The sequence below is a fragment of the Tursiops truncatus genome, chromosome 6, assembly GCF_011762595.2.
Source record: "Tursiops truncatus isolate mTurTru1 chromosome 6, mTurTru1.mat.Y, whole genome shotgun sequence".
Classification (NCBI taxonomy): Eukaryota; Metazoa; Chordata; class Mammalia; order Artiodactyla; family Delphinidae; genus Tursiops; species Tursiops truncatus.
The window spans coordinates 64,026,626-64,042,680 of NC_047039.1; the positions used below are offsets into that span (position 1 = coordinate 64,026,626).

Below are 16,055 nucleotides of genomic sequence, written 5' to 3' on the forward strand. Positions count from 1 at the left end.
CTGGGATTGGCTTTACACTGACATTGACATTACACGTTTCGATTCAGCCATGTGAAAAGAATAATTCTTAATGGAGTTTGTCTCTGAAAACTGTCCAAGCTTAAATAGGCATGTGAGCGGTTCACTCTATTAAGTGCAGTCTCTCTTTAAAATGCAAGGATTTTTAGCATAGGAGTATAAGGTCCCTGTTTATAGTCCGTTTGCAACCGAACCACTGCCTTTAGGTTTCACATATCCTAAGGAATCCTCTTTTACAAAATTTCATTCAAGGGGTTTCCCTGGTGGCGCAGTGGTTGAGAGTCCGCCTGCCGATGCAGGGGACGCGGGTTTGCGACCCGGTCCGGGAAGATCCCACGTGCCGCGGAGCGGCTGGGCCCGTGAGCCATGGCCGCTGAGCCTGCGCGTCCACAGCCTGTGCTCCGCAACGGGAGAGGCCCGTGTACCGCAAAAAAAAAAAAAAAAAAAAAAAAAAAAAAAAAAAAAATTTCATTCAAGTATACTATTTTATTGAACATTCCAGGCTGAGTTTAGGGGCAAGGCTGACCGTCAGCTCTACGTCCCCAAATAAATCTTCCATGGGCCCAAGGCTTTCCCAAGACTATTCTCTTTTACAACGAACATTCAGCACTAAAGCCACAGAGCAGAGCTATTTGGCATTTTCCAGTGAAGTGCAAGAAATTAAATAAGTTATGCTTTTATTGCTAAGGTATAGAATCAAGCACAGTCACTTTGTGAAACAGAAGGAAAAGGTATACACAGGATGTGGCCTCTCCTCAAGGGGGGGCCAGGGTTCAAACGCACAATGTCACCTGGTCACCACCCATCGGGTAGCACTTTAAGATGAAGTGTTGAGTATTCTAGAGTCTGAGGAGTCAGACCTCTCGTCATAGTCGTCCTCGGCGTAAATGGACTGCTTTGACACGATGGGACACCCATCATCAGGGATGGGTATCCGAGGGTCTTCGGGGACGCGGGCGGGGAGGACAGGTGAGCTTCTGAAGACGCTGGTAGAGTTAGTGGGGAAAGGGCTGACGTACTGGGACCTCAGCTGGTACTGTTGCTGCAACGTCATGGTGTTCCACAGGGTGACATCGTTGGGAAGAAAGGGGCTCGACTGGTTTCTCGCCAAAGTATTCCTCAGCATCAGAGGGTACCGGGGGGGCTGGGGGAACGGGTGCTGCAGGGGCACGGCCAGGGGGTTGGGGACCACGTTACTGGAGTCGGCGGAAAACCGCAACGTGTCTGGGACTCTGAAGGCCGAGCCCACGGACCATTTGGAAGAGGAGATGGGGTAGGAGCTCAAGGTGTGTTCAAAGATGTGCCCGCTGGAGGGCAGCACCAGGCCCTCGGGCTCTGCCGCAGTTCGGTCCGCGGCCAAGCTGGAGGTGCGGCTGGAGAGCAGGACCTCCACGGCGCTCACCAGGTCGCCCCCGCAGCCCTTCAGGATCAGCTCCAGCACCGTGGGCTTCTGATTGGGGAATATTTTTTTTAACACTTCCAGGGGCGGTCTGTTGGCTTTCAAGCTGAAGGGCAGAGACACGGTCCCCGAGGGGCCCTCGATCAGGAGGTGATTCTGCTCCCCGGGGTACTTGGGGCTGTCGGGTCGGCTCTCGGAGCTGCCTCCGTTCTTCTGGACCGCATACCCCCCTTCGTCCACCGACACTATCTCGGGGCTCTCTGGCGTGAAGCAGCCCTTACTTTTGGCCACGTCCGGGGAGCTCCTCTGGTCCGTGTCTTTGTCACTGAAGGTCTCAGTGGTGTCCGCTGTGCTGCTGTCCCCGAGTCGTTCTTCAGTCAAATCTGAAAAGCAGAGAACAGCTGGGTTAATCCTTTCCTGGTGTGTTTAAAGGGGAACAGATGTGCTCAGGAGAGGGCCCTACATGGGCTTTCTGCAAGGGGAACTGCTTCCTTGTGGGTTATAACATACTGCAAGCCTTAAAAATATCCAGTGTGTCACTGGCAAATGGGAAAAAAATACCTGGAAATAAAGATCTAGAAATCGGAGTGATTTCTCAGAATGGTGTGTGCAGGGAAGCTTGCCTTCAACACAGAACGGAAACACGATACCTACAACCACAGATGTGGCTGTCTAGCGCTAACAATCTAAATAGGGGCCAGGCTGGGGATAAACACCATCCAGGGAAGAACAGGAAAATGAACCCAGGCTTGTCTTCCGGTCCCTCTTCTGCAAATGAGGTGGCCGGTGTCATTCAAAGACATTAACAGCCGGCGCACGACGCATATACCCATGGGAAATTTTAATATTTTAAATCCATTTTCCCATAGGCAGATTTTGTGTCAAATGTTCTGTGAACTAGTCGTCAGTATGTTTCATCAGGATACCATGTACAATAACTAGTCGATATGATTGCCAAAGTGATACAGGCAGCCTCTATACATTGAAATTTTTCTTAAAAGCCCACTCAAGGTCCTGGCAGACTTGGTTGCCTATAACCCACACTAGAGGGTAAGCAAAACCAGCTGTGAAATCTGGATGTGGGACAGGCTACAGAGAGAAAGAAGGAAATGGCTGGAGAAGGCTTCTGAAACTGCCAGGGAGCAAGATCCACCAGTGAAGCAGTGCGTCCATAACTCCAGGACCTGGGCTGCAAGAAGCAGACAGGTTTTCATGAACTGTTTCATTAGTAAAGTTCATGGAGAGAACTTCAAGATACCTTCCTGAGCTATATTAAAAGAAGAGAGAAACAAAACAAAACAAAAAGCTTCCCAAATAAAGCAGAGATTTGCCGTGAAGTAAACCAGTTGCAAATTTAACATTTTGATTTAAGACATCACCCCCCCACAAGGGCTAGTATTACGGTGCTAAACAGGCAGAAAGGAAGGAAGGAAGGAAGGAAGGAAGGAAGGAAGGTAGGTAGGAGTAAATAAGTAAGATTGGTCTGCTTGCAGAAGTAGGCTCTAAGAGATCTTAATAATAAAGAAACATATTCTTTATTAACAAGCTATATGCGAGTGGATTTTTATCCACTGCCCTGCCTGAATAGCCTCATTGTCGCCTTCTCAGTGGGCACACCTGATTATGTGTAGATAGCCAGCTGGTGAAATTTCATCAAAGCAGCTTCTAAAATCCATCTCCTCCTATTTGTTGTTGTTTATTTTAAAACGCTTAAACAGGGACTTCCCTGGTGGTGCAGTGGTTAAGAATCCACCTGCCAATACAGGGGACATGAGTTCGATCCCTGGTCCGGGAAGATCCCACGCGCTGTGGAACAACTAAGCCCGTGCGCCACAACCATTGAGCCTGCGCTCTGGAGCCCGTGAACCACAACTACCGAAGCCTGCGTGCCTAGAGCCCGTGCTCCGCAACAAGAGAAGCCTCCGCAGTGAGAAGCCTGCGCACCGCAATGAAGAGTAGCCCCCGCTCGCCGCAACCAGAGAAAGCCCGCGTGCAGCAACAAAGACCCAACGCAGCCAGAAATAAAGAAAACTAATTTATTTTTAAAAGTAAATAAAAAGCCTGAGACAAAGGCCCATTTATGAGCATTGTTCTAATATGGGATGTACCTTAATTATAATTGAAAAACAAAACTTTGATTCTTCACAAAGCAATAAATATGTCTTAGGCATAAATAAATACTTTAAGAAACTCTTAAACTATATCCGTGAAACTTTCAATTATAAATCTGATACAAATTTAGTTGTCCCAAATTTGCATTTTATGTACACTGCTTCTTTTTCCAGTACAAAATATCAAGTGTCCATGTGGGGGTCAGTTGCAACCCACACACATGAAGCCATTTCTGCTTTCTGTAACAACTCTGGGATATGCACAAAACACATATTTTTGCAAGAGAAATTTGACATATCCTCTCCTGCAACTTCCTAGGACTGGAATCCCAGTTTTCACCCCCTGGGTTAATGTGGTATTTGTCCTTGATCCCAACGAGAAAAACAGCAACAAAAAAGCTTCCATATCTTCATATTCTGATCAGCTAGACCTGCCTACATTTTCCTGACTCAGGACCCCACGCCTACCTCTTGGTGTTACGCTATCGTTAAACACTTGACAATAAGCGGACGGTGACAGTATGCTAACTCAGCACTGAACTCAACACACAATTGGATCTTGGCCCCTGCTCAGCGGAGCTTGGGAAAACAAGTCAAATACTCTCCTGGGGAAAATATGGACATAAAATAATGTTTTCAATACTGTGCTCCTCTAAACAGTTTTCTTATTTCTTTAGCTTTCATTATCTATTATTGTCAGCATCAAGTACTTGTATTGCTGTAACCTGCAAGACACTGAGGAAAACAGAATAAGGGTGGAAAATACCAGGATGTATAAGACTGGCCCCTAACTTGTGGAATTTATTACCAAGTTGGGGAAATAAGACGCATGTGCAAGGGGGAAAGCAAACACAACCAGGCAGAATTTGCTAAGCAGCAAATCTGCACACATGGAACACAAATGTTCATAGCAGCATTATCCACAAGAGCCAAAGAGTGGAAGCAACCAAGTGTCCATCAAAGATGGATGAAGGGGGCTTCCCTGGTGGCGCAGTGGTTGAGAGTCCGCCTGCCGATGCAGGGGATGCAGATTCGCGCCCCGGTCCAGGAGGATCCCACATGCCGCGGAGCGGCTGGGCCCATGAGCCACGGCCGCTGAGCCTGCGCGTCCGGAGCCTGTGCTCCGCAACGGGAGAGGCCACAACAGTGAGAGGCCCGCGTACCGCCAAAAAAAAAAAAAAAGATGGATGAATGGATAAACAACATGTGGTCCATTCATATAATGGAATATTATTCAGCCTCAAAAAGGAATGAAATACTCACACATGCTACAATGTGGATGAATCACGCTAAGTGAAGTAAGGCAGACACAAAAGGACAAATATTCTATGATTCCACTTATATAACGTACCTAGAATAGGCAAACTCATAGTGACAGAAAGTCAAATGGTATTACCAGGGGCTAGGGCAGGGGGTAAGGGGGACTTACTGTCTAATGGGTACTGAGTTTCAGTTAGGGATGATGAAAAAGTTCTGAAAATGGAAAGTGGTGATGGCCACACAACATTGTGAAAATACTTAAAGCCACTATATTGTGTCCCTAAAAAAAGGTTAAAATAGTAAATTTTATGTTATGTATATTTTACCACAATGAAAAAGTGCAAGAAATATGATACACAGTGTCATAGCAATACAGGGGATGGTGGGTTGTTGGGTTTTTTTTTTTAAAGCAAGGAACAACTGGTTCTTCTAGGAAACAAAAAGGTATGTAAATACAGCTAAAAAGCTCTGATTGTGATATTTTTAAAAGAAATGCGTGAACCTAAAAATACCTTCCCACTTTAAAAGGTAACTTTTCCCCACTCTGGATGAGCTGCAAACACTGAAGACATTTGGGGAAAATGCTTCGAGCTCTATTACCAAGCTTAGTCTTCCACAGAATGCTTTAGACGCCAGAAGAAAGTGATTCAAAGGGCAGAAGTTTAGCCAAAAGGGAACTAAGAAATGATGTTCTGGCTGATCTGTCATATCTACCATTTTGAAAATGTAGTATTTTTTTCAAGATGGTAAAGGACATACTGTCCCAATCAACTGGATATTGGACGGCAGGACTCTAAATCAGACAATACAAAATTTAACTTTTGAAGCTATTTTCCGGATCTACAGAACGGGCCACGGTAGAATCCTCTATGATTGGCAGCTTGTTTACCAATTGTGAACCCCTAGACTGCACGAGGCCTCTTTCATATTTTCTTGTGCTACCCTTTGCACCTGCCACAGTGACATCCCCAGTGCAGCAAGAGCTTCTGGTGGCTTCTCCAAGAGTGTGGCGGGTTTTGCTGATTCAGCCACACTTTCTCTCTGAAGATTTCCGGGCTGATCAGCCTCTCCAAAGGGGTGGGCAGGCTATGGCCAGAAAGTGAGAAAGTCTAACCGGATGTCACAGGAATCAAATCTACAAATTCAGAACATTCCAACCAGCTGAGTTCAGCACTGTTTATGCTGTACTCAAAGGGGAGACGGAAGCCATTGAAGGAAGCAGTGAGTGGGACACACCCGTGGTGCCCACACACCTGAGCAACGCATCACGTCCTGCTAAGGGGTGCCAGGTAAGCAGACACCAAGACAACATCCAAGGCTGCTGGGGATTCAGAACCGGGCAAGGGAAGGCCAGCCTCTCACCTTGTACCAAGAATAACTCCTTACCCAGCGATAATTTCTAAAGGTCGGAACATACGAGCCCTGCAAATTTGCGGTGTCAAGGACGGTTGTATTGTTGTGCCTGAACTAGAAGTATTGTAAATTACTGTCATAAATACAGACTTTCACAAGTAATTATAGAGGGTGAGTTTTGGGCCCAGTGATAAAGCGTAATTTAATAACGGGTGTTTCTTTACATCTGTAGATTTTTCCCTAAATGAACTTTACAAATTGTTCCGGTTGGTTTAAAACACAAAGGCCTTTCCAGATATAGAAATGTGAAACTGCCCAGTATCAAAATGAAAAAGGAAACACTCCCCACATGCTTTAACCTCTTTCTCCTTGAAACGGACACCCTAATTCCTAGAACATTAAAGAGTAAGAATATATTTCAACTGAGAATATTTTTACTCCTAGTATATAGGTGCCAAAAACTACTAGACCAGAAGTAGAAAGAAATCACTCTCATCTGATATTACAAACCAGTTACTGAAAGTGATATCATCTTCTATTTTTAAAGCTAAACTTCTAGATATTTAAAAAAATCTTACCAAATGTTCACTCTTCAATTTCATATTTTTCACGACGTAGAAACACTCACAGCCATCCCTGAAATAAACTCTTCACAAGGGTAAAGGTATTTTTTTGAAAAAGTAGATACTCCGTTGAGAAGCACACTGTTGCTATGGAAACCAATGCTCCAACTTCACAATATATCTATGCCATGAGATAGCTACAAGACTTTAAGGAGAGAGAATGAACACCCACAGAAAAGTGACTTCCGATCTAAAATTACAGTTTGCAAATTTTAACTTTCTTCAGTGGATTTTTTTTCATATGAAAATGCAGTTTAAAAAAAAAAAAAGTCCTAAGTATTTATTTGAAAGATGTTGAGGAAGCCTGCCACATATGCAAAACAGTCCGCTCCTGACATGAAGAAGAGCATCTTCCTCACTCAGGTGTGGGGGTCTTATCCATTCTTTCTATCTACGAAAATAAAATATAGCATACATCCAGAATAAAAACACGAAAGCACTGGCATAAAGAGCGCTGCTTCCTAGTGCAAAAGTCACTGGACTTTTTTGTTTCCTTTTGAAATCATGTCACGCATTTTCAAACATGGACTGTCACGCCCTCACCTGTTCACTTGAGCTCTGGGGAACATACCTCTCAATAACTGTTCCCTGATGGGTCGTTTTCAAAGTACACAAATCTTATAGCAATGGCCAGGAAGAGCCCCAGCTGGATGGGGCTTCCAGAAAAGACCCCTGCCCAGTCAGAATTCAAACAGGAGACACGCTTTTTACATTTTCTGTTATCCTTATCTCCCACTAGAAATGCTGAATCATAAAAAAGTGAATGGGTGAAAACCCAATATACAGCAGGGAATGAACGTCAGTCTAACATCTTTCCTTTTCTTCCGGGGGCTGGGGGGTGGGACCTTGTGAAAACTAAAAATACATAGTCATGTTTGCTTTTTTAAAATCATTAATGACACTGGCTTAATAACATAGGAAGAAATCAAGATGATTCCTGGGGACCAACACTTTGGCGGACATTGATATAGAAAGGGCTAGACTTAAGGAAGTGTGGATTGCAACTATGGACTTTGTAAGTCCTGCAACAATTTAGTTTTGACCTCTTTCTTGACTCTGAAAGGAACACTTTTCAAGAAGCAGGAGGGCAATTACCTGTAAATCTACAAGTGTGTTTGGCAGTTATAAAAATGCAACTGGCTACTTATTCGTCCACCTATGTAACGAATATCATTAAATCTTTCACTCTGTGCCCAGGCACTGTGCTAGGTAAGATTACACAGAGATGATCAAAGCATTTGCCTCTTGGCCACTGAGAGGCTTACAGTTTACTAAAGAATATTTTGCAAAAATTCCAAGTTATCTGTGCAGTGAGTTGTATTTTATATTGAAACACAGCAAGTAACCCAAAGGCCAGCAGCTGGGCAGACCGCTGTATTCATGGGAGGGAATGTTGCTGTAAACATTCACATATAAAGCCTATGAGTGGAACATCTACTGAACGAAACAAGGGATACTTAGTGGGGGGAAACAAGCAGAACACTGACCCCACCTTTGTAAAATTTAAGTCTGCCCAGTCACTGCAATCAAAAGAGACCAGAGATTCGGTAGAAAACCGATGTTCTGAATGTTAAGTTTTCCATAATATTGTTACTCAGTAGTTGATTGTGCTTATTTTTTTATAGCTGTTTAAGTGTATAATAAAATGCAAAAAAAAAAACCCACCTAGTTATGTTTTAGTTTCCCCTAGTTTCTTCAGAGAACAGTAGTTTGCAGTGACTCACTAAAGCCATTGGGCGACTCTTGGGAGGGATGTGACAGGATCCCAAGGTGATGGGCCCCGCGATGACCAATGTTCCACCACTCAGGCCGCAACCTCTGCCACGAGCGCCCATGTAAACCCCGGTGCAAGGCCCACTGTGCCACCAGAGTCACATCACACCAGACATGGGGGTCCAGGGACCCGAGTGACTAATGGCTGAGGGGCCGCAACAGGTTAAAAAGCTGAAGAAAGGAGGGAAGCTGGAGAAACGGAAGAGGCAAAGAAAGGGAAAGGAGAGGCAGGCAGGTACGTAGGTGTTCACTGGGTTCTGCCTGCCTTCCCGTCAGGAAAACGTCCAACATTTCCAGAAAGGGGCTCCAAGTCTTCCGGGGACGTTGATGTATGAAGATTCACTCCCTTTCCCTCTGTAAAGCTGTTAGCTGAGAGTGCTGACTCGCTGCAGCAAAGAATTTCTCATCAATGCTCTTTGATTGTATTTTGCAAACAAAATGCCTGTTGCTCGGTAACATTTCACTTGAGCCTGACCTTCCCCGAAAGTTATTGCTATCAGATTAGCTTTACACTGTCCTCCTGTGATTACTGTGATCTTTTAAACCCGGGAGTTCATCCATCAGGGAAAAGACGAGTTGGTTGTGTAAGTCGAGAGCACGGCTATCCTGCCAGATTTATAACCCAGAGGGGTGTGTTAGGTGGGGGGAGGTTCTGTCCTGGATGGCAGTGGAACTCTGTGGTTCCCAGACGTGGAAAATGCTCCCGTTTTCCTGTCCACCCTGTGCTCAGATCCACAAGATGGACACCAGCGCCTCTCCGAGCCGGCGGGGGCGGGGGGCGGGGGGGGTGGTAGCTCGGGCTCCACAGGGAGAAAGAGGCTGGGAGACCCGCCAGAGCTACGCCCACCCCGAAGGGCGCCCTCGAGGACTTTAGGGCTGGGCCCGCCCCGGAGGCCTAGGGTTGCCAGATAAAATAGCAGGATGCCCAGTTAAACCTGCACTTAGCAAAAATCACAATGTTTCAGTACAAGTGTGCCCCATACAATATTTGATATCCCTTTTTTGTGTTTATTTGCAGGTTTTTTGCTAAATCGGGCAACCAACCGAACAGGCGGGGTCTAACCCAGCCCACGGGGCTGAGCGCGAGTGGAAGGTGCCGCCGCAGCGGCGGTGCCACGAGAATTGGGTGCAAGAGAACAGTGGTCCAGGGCGGCCGCAGGGGAGCCGCGAGCGCGCTGCTGCCACCGCACGGGCCTCTCCCGGCGTCCCATCCATCCCTGACCCGGCCCGGGGTCCCTGAGCCGCCGCCCCGCACTTCCACTCGCTGCGCTCTCGGCTGCGCCGGGGCCCAAGAAGCCGGTCCGTAACTCGGCAACTCGCTGGGCGCCGGTGGGAAAGGCCCGGAGCTGTGAGCAGCCCGGCGTCCGCCCTCCAGAGCCAGCCGTGGGTAAGGTTTAGGAGAAGACCAGTGCGGTCTCGCTTCTTCCTTTTCGTTTGGTTGGTTTTTGCTTTTTAAAATGCAACTCTGAGTCAGGCCCCTCGGCCCAAATAAAAGCGTCTGAAATACCCAGACCCTGTTTTAAATTCGTAGCTACCCTTCATGAGTGACTCTGAGGTCTCTCCCACTTTTCCTTTGCTTCAGCCTCTAGCCGTGGAGAATTTCCCATCCTGGCCTGGACCGGTGTTCTGGCAACATTCATCCATGCAGGTGCGTGTCTCTTTTTTTAAAAAATTAAAGTAAAATTTAAAACTAGGAAGCTGACCAGACAGGACCTAATCAAGCTGGAGCTGAAAAGCCCAGAGCAAGCATAAAGATGCTAGGAGGTGCCGGCCAGGAGGTCAAATCAAATAAAGGCAGTTTTCCAAAATCTCCCAACTTCCCTTCCTGTAGGTCTCTTGTTCTCTCCATTTCAGGAGACATAAACAAGAAAAGAGACCCTACTTTCCTAGTTAATCCTGCTCTCTTACTCCTAATCAAATAGGATGTTTTAGATTTCTTTTCCTTTAAGAAATTTTTTAACAACTTGTTTACGTATTTATTTCGATGTTAGATGTAAACCTAGGAAGCATCTGTAGCCACAGCCCTTTCCTCTGGCAGCCTGAGGAGACCCCAGCCACTCTCCCGGAGCAAGGGTAGGGTGTGGGGGAGGAAGCCAAACAGAGGAATGTAACTTCAGCCTCTCACCTTGGTCGTGACCCCTAACTTTCCTCAGCTCTACAGCCCAGGCCCTGAAAGGCTGGCTCGGCTGGTTGAGGCTGCTGACTCAGATACTCTAAGAGCTGAAAGGTGTTCAAGCTTCCCAAGGTATTTTCCTGACGGGAAGGAGGGGGGAGTGAAGAGGAAATGAAAGAGAAACGCATCAATAGGGTAGATTTAAAGGAGCTTAGACTAGAATTTGGGGCTCAATCAAAATCTAGTAATTCCAGGCCAGTCGTAGATGATAATCTAGGAGCAGGGGAAATGTACACCCAAAACGGAAAAAAAAAAAAAAAAGCTTTAATCCATTGCTAGAAGTTACAACCTGAGGATATGAAAATTCTCCTTACAACCACCTCCACATTAAAAGGGATGTTAAACATGATACACCCTTAGATAAAACAATCCCTGTTCCTTTAAAGAATCGGAAGCAGAATTGGGGAAGGAAATTTATTCCACCTACAAAACTGAGTCTTGGTATTAATGTGGCTCCCTGAACTGGGTGTTTTTTTCTCCAGCGGTGCCCAGCAAACATTCCCTTCTCTAGGGCGTGTACTTTTCACAAGGATTTCTGGAGAGGGGGAAAGACTCTGTGTGTTTGTGCACTTGCATTTGGAGCCAACAAAAAAAGCAAATGTCTCCACAGCTATGTACTAAAGAGACCAACCATGTTTTTGACACTGAAATCACAAAGAAACAAATCTCCATAAACCACCAGGAGATATTTAGAGATTCCTAATGGTCTGTGAACTTACTGTACATGTAACTTACTACCATTCAAACAGAGCTTCACTTACTTCTCTACATAGTGAGCTACTTGCCAAGGACCGCATCTGACAAGCTTCTCAATACGCCTGGTATGTTACATACAAATGCATCATAAGAACAACTGCCAAAAAAGGAAAAATCCGTACAGTCCCATTCAGGCCGTTTTCCCTAACTTAAAACCCAAATGGGCTTTCTCTGTACAAAGCACTGCATAGAACCGATCCACTTGTATACTTGCCTTCCTAATGGAAAACAATTATCTATTCCTTTCCTGCCCTCTCTCGCCATCATCGGATTGGTGACTGGCTTTTTGTTGGTGTTGAATGGAATTATGGGGCCCGAACCAATTGAAAGCAGAAAACAAAAGTTACATAATAAATGTGCAACGTATGCATTAGGACCTAAGCATTTGATCCCTGATAGTTTAGGCCCCCAAAGCCATCACTCTGACCTTTTCTAGTGGTAAATCCTATTCTCCTTTGCAATTACTTGTTTTCGTTTTGAAAGGCTCAGGTCATCCCAGAACACTTAGTTCTGAGTAAAAGAGAGAGCACCAGGTCTGGTTTGTCCAGTTGCCGTCTCCGTCTCCTATTCTCCCCAAGCATGTATCCTTCTGCTACTGAGGCTGCTGCTTGGCCTTTCTGCCTGCCCCTCACTCCCCGCCTCCCAGGGTTATTTTTGGTTTTGTGACTCTATAGAAAGCATGAACTCTGGCTATCCCCAAGAATGGTTAGAACAGCACACAATGTGAAGAGAATCCCCTCTTGGACAGGGACCCCAGAACCGAAAGCACTACTACACGGGCGCTGCTTGGGCAGGTGGCCACTGCAAGATGCTACCACTGTCACAAACTCAAAACTCCCGACCTAGTGTTGGGGGAAATGGAGACAGAGAAACTGGAAATGGAAAGGTTAAGAAAAGTTACTGGCATGGAGAACTGAGACAAAACTCTCCTAGTTACCTGCTCTAACTTAAAGGAGAAAAACAAAAAGAATGTCCTTTCCCCGCCCCCCTCCTATTCCTCTGTGACAAACCTATAAGTATGAAGAGATCACACTGACAAAAGAGAGTCAACTGGGAGTGGGCGGACATTACTCAGGGAAATGCTTATATTCTACCTTGGATTAAACATCCACAAAATCCATGTTCAGTAAACTCACTTCTGTCCTTAAAATACGCAGTTCTGCTCTTCCCATAAGATGTTCTCAGAGCTTCAGGTCTGGACAGCATAACGGAGCAACAGGGCAGCAGGACTGCACCTGCCAGGCTGCCTACCAACTCACCCCAAATGTTTCCCTGGCTCCGCACAGCAGTGCAGTGCTGCTGAAAGCCTCTCTCCAAGAGCCAGAGGTACAGTCTTTTTTGGGGTGGGGGGAGACTGGGGGTAGGCAGAAGCTCTACCATTAGTTCCGCCCACAGAAGAGCTTTGGGCCTTCCAGGGCCTTCCATCTCTGAATTCCAGCATACGCCTCAACCCCCTCCCTGAGAAGATGGGCTTTTTTTCCTTTGTACATCTGCCCCAGTGAAAGGGAAAGACCAAACACCTGTCCACAGAATTCTACGAGCTTAAAATCAAAGGAGCCCTTGGGCTGGGCAGGATGGTAAACTAGACATTCTCCAGGAGGAAAGGCTCCACTGGGGTTTGCAAGGCTTTGGAGGCCCGAAGGAGGGAACCGGATGGAGAGGTGAGGGGAGGAATCTGCCCACCTCCAGGGCTCAGAGCAGACCCATGCTCTCTAAAGCACAGCAGAGGAGGAGAGGGGAGAGGAGAGGAGAGGACAGGAGGAGGCCCAGGCCCACCTAGAACTGGGGAAAGGACTCTCCAGGGCTGGCCTTCCTCACTGTAGGTCGTTTTGTTTCTGTTTCTTTAAGACCACGGTGACTGCTGAGGGCTGCCTGCGGAATGGTGTTAAAGGACCTGAGCAATTCTGCAAAAGGAGTTGGTTGACTCTGGGCGCACTAGATTCTGAGTCCCCGCTATCAGTGTGGGGGCCTTTCTGGCCCTTGTTTACTACTGCTTCTAAATAGGGCTTCTTTCAACAGACTGCAAGAGGCTGGAGGCCACAGTAGGCTACTTGAAAGGCTTCGGGTTCGCTCATATTCCCCGGGGGCCGAGAAAAACACCCAGAGTCATCCAAGCCTTGGGCCTTGGCTCCTTCCTTGCACCTACCCATCCCAACCTCCAAATGCGAGGCCCTCTAAAGCCTGCGGCAAGAAAGCCCGGCCGCACTGTGGTGTGTGCTCACGCGGATTTTAATTTGGTCCTGCCTCGACCTCTTTATTTACCCGTCCCCCTTTAACCTGGGGAAGGCACTTGGCGAGCCCGAGGCGCCTTTCCCGTGGGCGCCTGGGTTCACCTCCTACCTCGCCGGGTCCAGACCGAAGATCGCTTCTGCAGAGAGAGTAAGGACCGGCTCGGCTGGAGTTGGGGCGGAAGGCCGGGCCGGGCCATCTTCCCAAAAATTCGCCTCCGAGCCTCCCAGCCAAAGCAGCAATAGCCGCTTGGAAATGTTTTCGCCCACGCGCGGGGCCCAGTGCGGCCCCGCAGCTGCTCTTACCTGGCTTGGTGAGCTGCGCCTGCAGCGCCCCAGGCTGGGGCTCCGCGGCCCAGCGCAGCGCGGCGGCAGCAGCCAACTCCACAGCGGGGCGCGGCGGCGGCGGCTGAGACGGCTGCGAGGGCGGCGGGGCAGAGGTGGCGTCTCCCGGCGGCGGGGGTCCCGGCAGGGAGCGCAGCGAGTCGGGGATGAGGCTCTCGAGGCTCTCGTTGGCCTGCTGCCTGCGCAGCGCCACCTGCGCCGCCATGACCCGCTGCCGCTCGATGATAAGGATGCACTTCTCACAGGTGCAGTCTTTGAAGCGGCAGTAGCGTTTGTGGCCCTTGAGCCAGGACAGCACGCCGTGGTTGCGGCAGCGCGCGCACTTGGGCGTGCGCTGCAAGGGCGCCCGCGGAGGCTGCGACACGGGGCCGCCCATGTACAGGTAGGGAGAGCCGTAGCCGTTCATGCCCCGGGCTCCCGGAAGAGCTGGCGGGCTGGCGGCGGGAGCGAGTCAGGGCGCGCTGGACGACGGGTTGGGAGGCCCGCTCAGGGGCGGCCTCCGGGCGGCGCAGTCTTTGGTCCAGCAGTCCCCGCGGCCGCGTGTGCTCCGCGATGGCCGGAGGGGCTGCAGCCGTGTTTACGGCTCCCGCGGCGCTCACAGCCTCATCCTCCCGACTGGCGCTCCACCAATCTCACGCCGGTTGCGTCTCCGCCTGCCGCTGCTTTGGCCGGCACGTCCTCCCTCGCCGAGGCGCTGCGGCGGCTGCCAGGAGCCGGCGAGAGCTCTGATTATGGTCTGAGCCAGCTCGTCTGCAGCTCCCGCGCGCGCAGGCCGGGCCCGGCACTTCCTCCGCCGCCCTCCCCCTACTCCTCCTCCCTCCCACCGCCACCCCCACCCCCACCCTCGAGGTCCAGGTCTCCTTGCATCCCCCACCCCACTCCACGCCTGCCTCCTTCCTTTCCGCTCGGGCCCCTCGATTCCCTGCACTTCACCTTCCTTGCCATCCGCCGTCGGGCTACTCTCACGGGGGCGCTCAAGGCCCCCTCCTCCAAGCTCTCTGTGCTTCCCCTGCCCGCGGCGGGCGGGACTGCGGCGCTCCGGGACGCGGCGGTGCACGCGGGGCGGGGAAGGGAGGACCAGCGCGGGTGAGGGTGGAGGTGCCCTTCGCTCTCTTCCCTTCCCTCCAGGCCTGATTTGGCGGTACCGAGCCCAAGGCCGCTTTCATTTCCATCCTTGGCCACAGAAACACAGCTCCGCGAGAACCGGAGCCTACCAGAGCCCTGCGGGTGCACTTGGTTCCCGGAGTGAGCCGAGAGGGTTTTAAGTTGGGGGGAGCCAGGCCCCGCGGCCACTGGCGGGAGGAGTTGGGGTCAGGGCATTGGAATTGGTTCGAGAAATGTTGGCTTTATTTCCTTTTGCAACATTTTTTTCTTTTGCTGCTGTAGAAGAAAATGATTGATTTTGAAAACCTGCTGGCCCAAGGATGACGACCCATTTTGCAGGCTATTTCAAAGGAAAAAACTGTCCTCTCTCTCTGGTGCAGAGTTTCTCTATCCTCCTCCCCACGTTTTAATTTTAAAAAGTCTCTGTCCTGAAAAGCCGGGAAGCGGTCTTATGGGGGATTTGCTTAAGTATTGGGTCTATAAACTTTCAGAGAGCGGACGCAGGAACCACGCTAGCGCCCCCAAAGTTACCGCATATGATCTCCTCCCTGCCCAATGGCATTTGATCGATAAACGGAGGTCTCGCGTGCCCCAATTCAAATGCCCACGGACTCAGCAATCTAGTTATGGAAAGGGATGGGGCCACACACACCCCCAGTGTCTTTGGGTAGGGGTGGGGGAGAGCCCTTGCACAAGATGACAGCATAAAACTTTGTTGAAATAGTTATTTGCGTGTTTCTAGTCCCCTAAGAGTACCGATTTGTCCTAAGGCAGACTACCACCACAAATGCACGGAGTCTCTCCCGCAGTGCAAGAAAACAAAAATAAAAAGCAGGTGGTTACAGCGACGCAGGGTAGCACAATGGCTCAGTGCGATGGGGGGTAGAATGCAGTCCCGGAGCCGTCTGCCGG

At 49.1% G+C, this 16,055-nt stretch overlaps 1 protein-coding gene across 1 annotated transcript; it reads right to left on the reverse strand.

The window, feature by feature from the left end:
• Positions 1-472: 472 nt before the first annotated feature.
• DMRT3 (doublesex and mab-3 related transcription factor 3) lies at positions 473-14,752 on the reverse strand. The gene is made up of 2 exons (XM_019934151.3): positions 14,001-14,752; positions 473-1,800 (listed from the first exon to the last, which is right to left on the reverse strand). The coding sequence occupies exons 1-2, from the start codon at positions 14,443-14,445 to the stop codon at positions 836-838; spliced, it is 1,410 nt and encodes a 469-aa protein (XP_019789710.1). The 5' UTR covers positions 14,446-14,752; the 3' UTR covers positions 473-835.
• Positions 14,753-16,055: the final 1,303 nt, after the last annotated feature.